Below are 12,430 nucleotides of genomic sequence, written 5' to 3' on the forward strand. Positions count from 1 at the left end.
ATGACTAAGAAAAACACCAAAGAGGCAAAGGAGATGCAAAAATGTTGGGCATTTGCAGAGTAACATTTTTTATACCGATACTATTCATTTTTTGCAGAGATAGAAATATATATTTTTTCAGTTGCTACAGAGGATGACAAAATTGTTGGAGGGAGGGAATGCACGCCTCATTCTCAGCCCCATCAGGTGTCTCTGAACTCTGGCTACCATTTCTGTGGTGGCTCCCTGGTCAACGAGAACTGGGTGGTGTCTGCTGCTCACTGCTACAAATTGTGGGTGCTCATAAAACTGCCAAAATAACAAAAAGGCACTAATCTCATCCCCACCCCTTACAACTTCATCCTCTCTTTCAGCAAAATGGACATTGTCCTCGGTGATCACAACCGTTGGTTCATGGATGGCAATGAACAGATCATTTCTGCTGAACGCGTGATCCCTCATCCCAACTACGAGTCCTGGCTGGTTAACAATGACATCATGCTGATCAAGCTGAGCAAGCCCCCCACCATCAACCAGTATGTGCGGCCTGTGGCTCTGCCTACTAGTTGTGCCCCCGCTGGCACCAAATGCACAGTCTTTTGATGGGGTGTGACCATGAGCTCCTGTGAGTATCAAACACTCTCTAAGTTCCAAATTGCATACTTTTACTTTTAATATACACTGCAACATCCCTTACAAAGTACTTACTGTTGCATGCAGTATGCATACAATTGGGAAACACTACTTCTTCATAAGAATCAGAATCAGAAAAGCTTTATTGCCAAGTAAATTTTTTACACATACAAGGAATTTGTTTTGGTGTTGTAGGTGCACGTCACACATTCTCTAAAATAAGTTAAACAAGCAGGTTAAACAGAACAAACAATATAAGTATAAATATATGTATATATATATATACACACACAGAATGTATTAAAAATAAGAGAGTAATAGTTGAGATAAAAAGAGCAGATTAAGTACAGTGGCATGTAGAGCCAGAGGGGGGTTGTGGAGAGAGTCAGGGTGGTTTCCGGGCCTTGTTGATAAGGCTAGTGGCAGAGGGGAAAAAACTGTTCTTGTGACGTGAGGTTTTGGTCCTGATGGACCTCAGCCTCCTGCCAGAGGGGAGTGTCTCAAAGAGTTTGTGTCCGTGGTGGGAGGGATCGGCCACAATCTTTCCAGCACGCTTCAGAGTCCTGGCGGCGTAAAGGTCCTGGAGCGGCGGCAGATTGCAGCCAATCACCTTCTCAGCTGACCGAATGACATGCTGCAGTCTGCCCTTGTCCTTGGCTGTGGCAGCAGCGTACCAGATGGTGATGGAGGATGTGAGGATGGACTCAATGATGGCTGTGTAGAAGTGCACCATCATTGTCTTTGGCAGGTTGAATTTCTTCAGGTGTCACAGGAAGTACATCCTCTGTTGTGCTTTCTTGACGAGGGAGCTGATGTTCAGCTCCCACTTGAGGTCCTGGGAGATGATAGTTCCCAGGAAGCGGAAAGACTCCACAGTGTCAATTGTGGAGCCACAGAGGGTGATGGGGGTAGGTGGGGTTGGGTTCTTCCTGAAGTCCACAACCATCTCCACTGTCTTTAGAGCATTGCGCTCTAGGTTGTTTTGCTTGCACCACTTCACCAGGTGGTCAGCCTCCGACCTGTAGGCGGACTCGTCTCCATCAGAGATGAGTCCAATGAGGGAGGTGTCGTCCGCAAACTTCAGAAGCTTGTGACTGGAGGTGCCGCTGTTGGTGTACAGGGAGAAGAGCAGAGGAGAAAGAACACAGCCCTGAGGGGATCCGGTGCTGATGGTCTGTGAGTCGGAGAAGTCTTTCCCCAGCTTCACATGCTGCTTCCTGTCAGACAGGAAGTCAGTGATCCACCTGCAGGTGGCGTCAGGCACACCAAGCTGGGAGAGTTTCTCCTGAAGCAGAGCAGGGATGATGGTGTTAAAGGCAGAGCTGAAGTCCACAAACAGGATCCTGGCGTAGGTTCCTGCAGAGTCCAGGTGCCGGAGGATGTAGTGTAGGGCCAGGTTGACTGCATCGTCTACAGACCTATTGGCTCTGTAGGCAAACTGCAGGGGGTTCCAGGAGGGGGGTCAGTGATGGCTTTGAGGTGAGAAAGCACAAGGCGCTCAAAGGACTTCATAACCACAGAGGTCAGGACGACGGGTCTGAAGTCATTAAGTCCTGTTGTCCTTGGCTTCTTGGGAACAGGGATGATTGTTGAGGTCTTGAAACAGGCTGGCACGTGACATGTCTCCAGTGAGGTGTTGAAAATGTCTGTGAACACTGGAGACAGCTGGTCAGCGCAGTGCTTCAAGCTAGATGGGGAGACAGCATCCGGTCCAGCAGCTTTCCTGGGGTTCTGTCTCCTGAACAGTCTGTTGACGTCTTCCTCATTGATGGAGAGAGTCGTCACTGAGGTGGGTGGGGAGGTGGAGGGGGGGACCTTTAAGGTGGGGGAGGTGGAGGTGATGCACTGTAGCTGGAGCTGTTGAGAGGTGTTGCGGGGGATGGTGTCAGGGAAGACCCTTTGTTGGGAGGTGTTGAGGGGGATGGTGTCAGGACCGACCCATTGTCCATCAAAGCGACAGTAGAAGTCGTTCAGGTCGTTGGCTAGGCGTTAGTCGTTGGTGGAGTGGGAGACTTTGGGCTTGAAGCTGGTGATCTGTTTGAGCCCTCTCCAGACAGAAGCAGAGTCGTTCGCTGAGAACTGGTGTTGGAGTTTCTCAGAGTACCGTTGTTTAGCCTCTTTCACCGCCTTGCCAAACTTGTACTTTGCTTAACATTGCGGCTTGAACTTTGACCCTCTTTCTCATCTATGCTGCGCAAGGGATTGTGGTTCAGAATAGCCAGAAAAGCATTCTGGCTTGCATAATGCAAAATCTGACTGGATACATCCTGCTATTTCTGCCATACTGCAAAAATGCACTAAATATTTTTTTGGCATTGGGACAGAGGGACTATCTCCGACACAGGGCTTCTGTTAGTCTACGTTTGTCCATCATTCATTTGACATTGTGTCTCTTGTTCTGCATCTCCACAGCTGCTGATATGATTGTATGATTGTGTGTGATTTGTATTATACTATCTGCTGCACAACAAATTGCCCCACTGCGGGACAAATAAAGTAACTTGAACTTGAGCATCTCCACAGCTGCTGATAGTAACAAGCTGCAGTGCCTGGAAATCCCCATCCTGTCTGAGGAGGACTGTGACAACTCCTACCCCGGCATGCTCACTGAGGCCATGTTCTGTGCTGGATACATCGAGGGAGGCAAAGACTCCTGCCAGGTAGGCCTATGTATCTCTGTTGTTGCAAATTGACAAAAGTATATGACTTGACCTTAGCACTAAGTTGAGACTTAACGTTTTTATATATTAAGTTAAACTGCTTTGCTCCCCCACTCTCAGGGTGACTGGTGGTCCTGTTGTGTGATGGTGATGGTGAGCTGCAGGGTGTTATGTCCTGGGGCTTTGGGTGTGCAGAGAAGAACCACCCCGGTGTCTATGCCAAGGTAGAAGAAAAAAAAAGTTTCCCACAGCAATCATTTTTTTCTATTTTATAAAAGATATATTCCCAAAACCTGGTGTGACATAACGTTTTAAATATGCCTTTTCCCTCTTTCTTGCATCAGACCTGCATTTTTACAGACTGGCTGCAGAGCACCATGGCCTCTTACTGAATCCAGTCCAATCACACTCGGCTACAGCAGTTTCTATACTGCAAAATCCTGTGTCAATGAAACTTTGGACATTCAAATAAAATAGGTCTAATACCTGCATTTTAACTATGCTTTTAGTTTGTATCTTTCTCTGTCTTTCTGATCTGTCTGGCAAATCCACACGAATAATACAATGGGAAAACCATTCAATTATATTAGGCTACTGACCTGCTTACTTTGATGTTATAGGCCTACCTACAGTAATACAACAAACATGAGTTGCGTGTTAGGTAGAAAATTGTGGGGCAACCAAGGGCGTAAATCCCAGGGGGGTCGGGGGTCAGGACCCCACCCCCCATCTAAGGGTTGTTCCCCCCCCCCCCCAGAAATATCATTAAAACAATGCTGTGTATTGTAAATAACATAATGATGTATACTTAAAATATCTGTGTAAGCAGAAAAACAATACAAACCCCCAAAAATGCTTTTTAAGTTTAGAAACATTTTGGGTCCCCCCTCCCTTGCCTCACAGTGGTTTGGTCCACTGCATGCTGTAGGATCTGCGCTAGACTCACAGTTACATCGGTAGTGACAGGAGTGTAGTAAGTAGGCGGATTAAGTTTTTCTTTTCTCAAATAGAAATTATGCTGAGTAATTAATAAATTAGTCATGACAAAAAGGTTCGCTATGTTAGTGTAATATAATGTAACGTTACCTAGCTTATAGCTTGTTGGATAGAAATGCACCCACTACAACTAACATTACCACGGAGATAAGACTAACGTTATGTGTGTGAACTGATATTAGGGTTAATATTGAAGATCTACAGTTGTGTTTTGCTCAATATGAAGTTAAGTGGCTGATCAGTTAAATATATATCCTCTGTCCCAGAAGAAACCTAATATTTATGTGGAGGACGCAAGATCATTTTATAATTATAATATGACCACGTGGTGAACCTATGAACCTAACTCATATATAGACATCTGACGTTAAAGATTTGTGTTGTTGTTAAAAATGACATAAGATCCTTTTTCAGTAGGCTTACACCAAAACGCCAAGTAAGTACATTAAGTCCTCATATCAAGACAATTTGGTAACATCTTTATAAGAATGGGTGCTTATGGAAATACTAACGTCACTATGTCACAGGCAAATGTTACTATGTGACAGAAAGAACTGAGGAACAGGGAGACCAGGGACAGTCAGGTGTAGAGTCTCAGGGAGACCAGGGACAGTCAGGTGTAAAGTCTCAGGTAAGTGTGTTGAGCTCAGTTCATATTTTTGGAGGTGTGTGGCTGTCAGGGTTAGCAGATGAGCTTTACCAGTGGCTCACTAATTTACATTATGATCAGCTAATTTAACAAGTGTACAAAAGCATTGTATTTCTTTTATATAGGGACACTTTTTCAAAATAAGTCATTATGTTTTAAGGTATTTTTGTGGCTTGATTATAAAAAACTTAAAAATAAATACATGATTTTAAAGAAGAATATTTCGTTCAAATTAGTCAGCTTTTTTATTGAATCAAGAGAAACGCTGAAAAGAAGGATAATGGTCAGTCTCCATGCTACACTAATGATAGTATAAAGGCTTTCCTCTGTGAACACGTCCTCTACGAGTATAATTGTGGCTGTATTATTTGTGTCCTCTTCAAAAATTGCTCTTCAGAAATTTTATGTTTATTGTCCCCCCTACTGTTAGATCAGATTTATGCCCATGGGGGCAACAACTACTTTGGATAGACACAAAACAAGAAAATTACACAATTTTACATAATGCGCCATTTCCTATTTTCCACACATTCAACACAGGCGATAATCCGACTGAGCACATAGTTCTCCTCAACGTGCTGCTCACTTCCGTATGCGCCTCAGTTTGGGTAATGTTAGCTAGCTGTTTTGCCAAGCAAGCCCAATTTTACCGCGTTGTCCTGCTGCTTCACGTTTGGTAACCTTAACCCTCTACGAAAGATGCTTGAGATCCTGGAAGCCTGTTTTTGACCAGGGTACCATCCACTCCAAATAACACACAGGAAGCAAAAAAAAGCTTCTTCTCTGACATTTTTTTTCTGCTGGAGAATCACTTCACATTAAAACAGATTTCTTTTTTTTTTTTTTTTACCAGCGGTTGGTTAATAACAAAAGCCCGCGGCTGGAGGGCACCGATATATTAGTGAAATGTCCAGCATTGAGCTACATAATAGTTTGCTAGGAGTTTGCTGGTCTCTTACAGAGATCTCATTTGTAGCCCTGTTTTTACCTGATACTTTAATCAAAGTACAAACACATGAAGTGAGAGGTATACACATGCTTAAACTTTATTTAAAGCATGATTAACCTGAAGCAGGACGGAGTCATGACTTAAAACACCAAAGCAAGGCTTCTAGCTCAGGCTAGCTAGCGTTAGCAAATTACCTTCAAAGTTGCAAAGAAATGATGAAACGTAAAATTTGAAGCCTTTATTTAATTTGCTACATGGTGTTGTACTGGATGGCCGGACGACCCTCCGTATATCATTAACAGATACTTTAGGCAACTCCAGCAAACACCTTGTAAACTTCATCTCTGCCATCATAACGGTCTACTGTCACTATCTAATGTTTTCTTCTGGTAACCAGAAATGTCCAAACATCCTTACGCCAATGCGTGCATAGAGCTGTGAAGTCTGCCGGTGTTCGCGCAAGTGTAGAACTGATCAGGCAGTGTCGTAAAACACAATTCATGCGCTGAATTGTGCGCATGCGCACAACGGATCTTACAGGCGTTACGGATCGGGTACTGACAGTGACTACATTACATTACTAAACTTCTGGCAACTACCAGCAGATGACGACAACAGTACTTTGGCAAATAGCCAATCAAATTGCAGCGGGCCAACAGGTAATCAGCAACACGTGGCCTCAAATGTGTGCCATTGTTTGGGCATGTGCACTGTTGTTTTCCCACACAGGGCACTTGATAATACACCAATTAGCCTACGGCAATTAAGACTTTTAAAACTATTATATCCAGCCACTGACCTTGTAGAAAAATGATAAATAGCAGCAGCAATCAAGGATATTTTATGTCATGCATTAATCCAGAATTATATTAATTTCTTCTTTTTCTCAGTACTACTAAAGCCCCACCTGAGGACCGTCGCCTCAGCATATTATAACTCGAGGCCATGCAGTTAAAATCATAGACTGTTAATATTTACAGTCTATGGTTAAAATAGACAATTAAGAGATCAAACGGAACAAAGTATGAGTAAATAGTATTAAAAATAATGAATAAATAAATAAAAATAACTGATATTGTGCTTGATTACCCCATTAACAGTTGTATACAATAGCAAACCAAACAAACAAAGATATACAGACAACCAAACCATCTGTCGCTTTATTTTTAAGAATCAGAATAACAATGATCTTGATATTTTTTCTGTGGTTCTTGATTTTCATCGTTTCTGGTTGCAGTGAGTTTAGCGGAACTGTCGCTCCCCAGTTCCATTACCAAGTCGGACATATTTGACGACGCACCACCAATGTCAGCTTCGCATTGCTGACCTCGGGCATTGTGATTACATTAAGGGCGGGTTAAATTGATAATACGCTTTACTTTGGAACATTTTCTCGTTTATGTAGTTTAGTTTTCCATTTGTTCGTCGCAGATTCACGCAGGCGAATCTAACCGGACAAGATGCGCCTCACGTTGCAAATGTTGATCTCCCACGGCCGGGTGGCCCGGAAGATGGGTATGGGTCCGCAGTCCCGAATCAACATGCTGCGGAACATTTTGACAGGACTGGTCCGACACGAGAGGATAGAAACCACGGCGGCCCGAGCAGATGAAGTCCGCTTCTACGCTGAAAAGGTGACTACGACCTGGTGCTGCTGGCTAGCTACCCATTAAGCTGACGTTAACGTTACAGTATTTATCTATTTTTAAATAGCCAAATTAAAACAGTAACGTTATACAAGTTACATAGCCTACATCTTTCGACCTGAGATTTTGTTATGAGGGATCAATATCACATTTGGTGAATGTTTTGTCCATATAGTTTTATGGTGGAAGAAGAAAGTGAATTTTTAAGAATAGAAATATGTGAAACAGTTAATGGCTCGGCAACATTTCACCGTTATCATTTCAATTAAACTTTGGCATGATTTCATGTTAAAAATAAGTTATTTTGATGTGTATATTGTAATAGAAAAAAAAACAATCTTTCACAAAATTAGTTATAAAACTAGCAAAGTCATATGATCAGCCTTATATTGGCCTGTTATACAATTCCCAAAATGTTATTAGACTGATAAAGGCAACTAGGTCTTCATCTGGTTCTATCCTAACAGGCAACATATTTTTATTTTAATTTCTCCGTTTCTCACACAGTGGTTCTGACTGTATATGTTTTCTTATTTTCTTTGTCCCAGATGATTGACTATGCCAAAAAGGGAGACACTGATGAGAAGGCGATGAAAATGGCCAGTTTTTGGCTGACGGTACGTGTGTGCAGCTCTTCTCAACTTTGTGAAGTTACAAGCTGTGTCACTCTGAATGTAAAACAGTTAATGGTGAGTCAATGTTTAGTTTGAGTGTGCTTTTTTCTCTTCAGGAAAAGGATCTGGTCCCAAAGCTCTTCAAGGTCCTTGCTCCACGGTTTGAGACCCAGACAAATGGCTACACACGTATAGCACGCATCCCCAACAGACAGAACCTAGACAGAGCGAAGATGGCCGTCCTAGAGTACAAAGGCAATCCCTTCCCACCTCTCTATCCTGTGAAAAAAGAGAATGAACTGACACTCATCAACCAGCTTCTCAAAGGCTACAGAGAGGAGAGGGCACAACAGTTGGCTGCAAAACCTTGATTAAAACCCTCCTGGTGTTGGATCAGTGATGGTGGTCGCTGAAGGATGATGGTTGGGTGCTGAAATGCCTCTGAAGAGTCACTTGCAGTTGCTGCAGGTTGTGGCATATAGACACTTGTTCATTTCTTCACCAAAAAAGCAGTCCAAAAGCTCCAGCGTCAACTGAAGCCAAGGGCGTTTCTGTTAACATTCTGTAAAGACATTTATGACTGATTATGTATTAATAAATATTATTTCCAGATTTCCGCTTTATTTCTTTAAACAAGATTTGGCCCACACAACAGCAGCACACAAGAAAAAAAGCTTTTCTGGTACATATTAAAGGGGTACTTCAGTAATTTAGTATTGCACCTTCATGAAATTGGGGGAGTTGTTACAGATTTTTAAAAAAGTGGTCGAAGCAGCAGAGGAAGAGATATTTAGTCCTAAGTATGGTTCAGACTCCAAAAACACTGGATCCTACAGTACCCATAATGCAACTGGATAGCATATTTCATTAGAGCCCACCTGCTTCTTATACATGCCTACTTCATTCAGGGGGAAAAAGTCCTCAATTCAATTAAGTTGACACTGCAGAAACCCTTTATGACAAGTGAAAGTTGTCTATTATGCTATACTATGTTGTACAGTGTTTTTGTTATTTGTCATCCTGGGGACAAAAAAAATAGAACACCGGACAATAAAAGCACAAGTCAAAGAGTATTTACATATTGTTGGACTGTTGTATTGGGTTGCAATACATTTGATAGACGAGTGAAAAGAAGTTAGTGGACAAATTTGATCGCTAAATCACAAAAAAACTCCTGAGCAGACGTCACAAATTGTTACAGAATAATATAACTACTTTTTCCTTTAAAGACAGTGGCAGTGATTACCCAGAAAGCCATTTACAAATGTATAACCTTGCTGGAGAACAGGCACAGACAGGCAGTTTGTTGTGACTGCACTTCAGCAGACACAGAGCGGGATACTGGCTGTGAAATAATTAGGCTAGCCTACATCAAATTGTGACCAGCCTGGAGTCTGTCCCTGTGGTGTTTCATATTAATGGAGTCTTGTAATGAGAACAGATTCTAAATATGATTTACGGATACTAGATTGACTCCTTTGGACACATGCCCTTGTCCTAACTGGAACACAGACACTCTTGCTTATTAACACAGTAGCCAAATAATACACACACCCAGACGTGCCCTCTAATAAAACCTTTTTTTTTTTTTTTTTTTGGCAAAAAGTGTATATGTACAGCGTATTTAGAATTTTCATTTGACACCATTAAAATGCATTTGAATAGTGCTTCAGTGATGTGCTCTTAACCAGATCGCTCTGAGTAGCCTAAAAGCTGTGCTGTTTTCTGTCATGCATACATAATCTCTTTTTGTCCAGTTCTCTCCACAATGTGTCTCAGTCCTGTAATTGTATGTCAATATACACAAGTTGAAGCAGCGATCCAGTTTCAGTAAGCCTGTCTGTTAGTCAAGTCACCCATTGTCTCTTCAGTCAAGTCATGGCAACCATAACAATAGGCAAAGGCAGACAAAATGGCAGACATGCCAAATATAAACTAGACACAATCAGAAAGAACTACTAGTACTATAATTCAAGTATCATTCTGTTTCACACTAAGTTACACCTCTGACTACACTCTTACAAGTTACACACCACAGTCCTAACATCCTACAGTACTCCATTGCAGACAGACTCATTGATAAATGTAGACTACAAGCTGAGTATCACCATTTTTACGAATCAAGTACAAAACAGTCAAGATAAAACTGAATTTGTTAGTGTACTTTCACAGGTATTTTTTTTCTGAATAGCAGGTAGTGGTAAACTCAGCTTAAGTGACACTCTTACATGACTTCAACTTCAGCAATTCAATGTTAAATTACATTGACGGCTCATGATACGTCCCCAACAATGTCCGGACAGTCGATGACATTTTCAGACTATTTACAGGTGTATGCATCTGGAATAGTATTCAAAGTGGTGTGAATACAGGTTTTCTTATAAGGTGACATCATCACAAATAAACAGACTAAGACCAGGAACATTAAAGTGCCCCATGCAGGACAGACAAAATGTACAGCTCTGTTGCCGTTTTAACAGTTAATCTACAAGGCTTTTTTGTTGTTGTCATAGCTCAATGTTAGGGGATCCAAAACTAGGAATATTTGTTTTACTTTTTGCACTGTTTGAACGTTAAAGTGAGATAAAGCCAACAAATATTCATGTTTCAGGTACTAGACGGGTGAGGATTAAGTTACTTACGTATTTCAATAAAGGGCAGCCCCCTGCTCTAAAATCATGAATGTGTTGCAGTTGAAAGCCAAGGAGAGAGTAAAGAACATTTGACAAAAGGTGTACTGTAGTATTCCAGTAACTTGAAAATCATCCCTGTCCTTGTGCTGTATTGCATCAGTACATTCACCAACGTCTACATACACAGAAATGACATTTTTTGAGCAGGCATATTCTGCACTCCGGTTAAAACTCAACGAAAACCGAAAGAATATATTATTGGTTTCATGTTTCAGACAGCGCAAGGTTTTGATTGGAATAACATTTAACAGAATTTATCCAGTTAAAAATATACTAAAGCCTATTGTTTGTATTTACAAACCTATAGTTTCAATACACACAATAAGCGAATATTGTATGGTCACGTGGAGTCACATATATCAACTTTTTGGACGGGAAATACGATACAAACATGCATGTTTTACAAGTACCTAGAAGTGCCCACAGTAAACGTGACATTTTACATTAACACATCGGTATATCAATCCAGAATAACCAGCTGTAATGAAGGCATATAAGAATATAAATTAACCCAATAAACTCCATATAATATCTATGCTTTATCAAAATGTGTCAAACATAAAAAAAGTCTTTTTTAAATGACTTGGATAAATGTAATGGCATGACATTTTTCTGATGGTCACAGCACCAACTGGAATCTAATGATGTGGAAAAAACCATGACAACAAATTTCCTTTTTTGAAATAAAACTATATAGAGTGGTAGATCTCTACCGTTTTTGCTATTTACAAACTCCTCCAGATACACCATCCTCAATGCCTCATGAATTTTTTAATAGAAGTATTTCAAGAATTTTGTTCATTTCCGCATCGTGCACAGCTATCATCCTATTGCTCTGGCTACATCCACTTTGTCGTCTTTCTCCCTGTGTGCCATTTACTGTTCAACATCAAATTTTTATTGCTTTTTTATTCTTTAACAAGTTGAGCACTCCTATCTCTCAGCCATTTCCCTCTCACTCTTCCATTCAGGTTATTCAGATGATTTCTCTTCTGCGTCCATCCGAACTTTTTTTGGGCCGTCTTTAAACAGTAACACCTTTATTTCCACTCTGACTCTTACTGTATTGTCATTCTGTCCGTTCCTTCAACGCCTTTCCCCCTCTCCCTCTGTACCGTCTCATGCCTTCGTTCCGAACCCTCCTCCGCCTCCTCCGCTCTGCATGCTGAAATATTCTGTGAAGGAAGGAAGTCGGGGCGGGAGCGAGGGTGAGCATGCGGCCAGGCGTGGGGGTATCTGAGGCAGAGGTGGGGGCAATATCGCCGTCAAGTCGGCAGCAGTGGTGATGATCTTCTGCTCGCTGTTCCTTGGCACCTCGGGTCCTTTACGGGCCACCGTCTCCTCGACTGTCTTTACCGGGTCCTGGAAGGAAGAAGGTGATGGTTTTACACCTTTGATCTGGTCTGATCCTCTGGATGTAGGTTACTGTGTTATGTGGATGCTGCAGACACTATACATCACATTTTTTACAGCCCCCTTTAGAGCTCACCGATAGGTCGGGGTGAATTACACATGTACTGGGTTTCCTGACCTCCAATTCAGTTATGTTACTCTCCACAAACTGACCCGACTCTAGATTAGTTTACTGTATTGTAGAGCCTTTATGTAGGC

General features: G+C 41.8%; 2 protein-coding genes and 1 pseudogene across 2 annotated transcripts in view; 2 read left to right on the forward strand and 1 right to left on the reverse strand.

Moving 5' to 3' along the window:
- On the forward strand, positions 1 to 3,664 carry LOC144518936 (trypsin-2-like; annotated as a pseudogene).
- Positions 3,665 to 7,152: 3,488 nt separating this feature from the next.
- On the forward strand, positions 7,153 to 8,738 carry mrpl17 (mitochondrial ribosomal protein L17). The gene is made up of 3 exons (XM_078252488.1): positions 7,153 to 7,500; positions 8,061 to 8,129; positions 8,243 to 8,738. The coding sequence occupies exons 1-3, from the start codon at positions 7,327 to 7,329 to the stop codon at positions 8,495 to 8,497; spliced, it is 498 nt and encodes a 165-aa protein (XP_078108614.1). The 5' UTR covers positions 7,153 to 7,326; the 3' UTR covers positions 8,498 to 8,738.
- A 438-nt stretch (positions 8,739 to 9,176) lies between these two features.
- Positions 9,177 to 12,430, reverse strand: part of tmem145 (transmembrane protein 145) — a 55,710-nt gene continuing 52,456 nt past the window's right edge. Inside the window, exon 15 of the mRNA XM_078252486.1 lies at positions 9,177 to 12,181. Within this exon, the coding sequence (XP_078108612.1) occupies positions 11,939 to 12,181 (243 nt within the window). The 3' untranslated portion in view covers positions 9,177 to 11,938. The remainder of the gene's footprint in view (positions 12,182 to 12,430) is intronic.

Source organism: Sander vitreus, chromosome 6 (assembly GCF_031162955.1).
Source record: "Sander vitreus isolate 19-12246 chromosome 6, sanVit1, whole genome shotgun sequence".
Classification (NCBI taxonomy): Eukaryota; Metazoa; Chordata; class Actinopteri; order Perciformes; family Percidae; genus Sander; species Sander vitreus.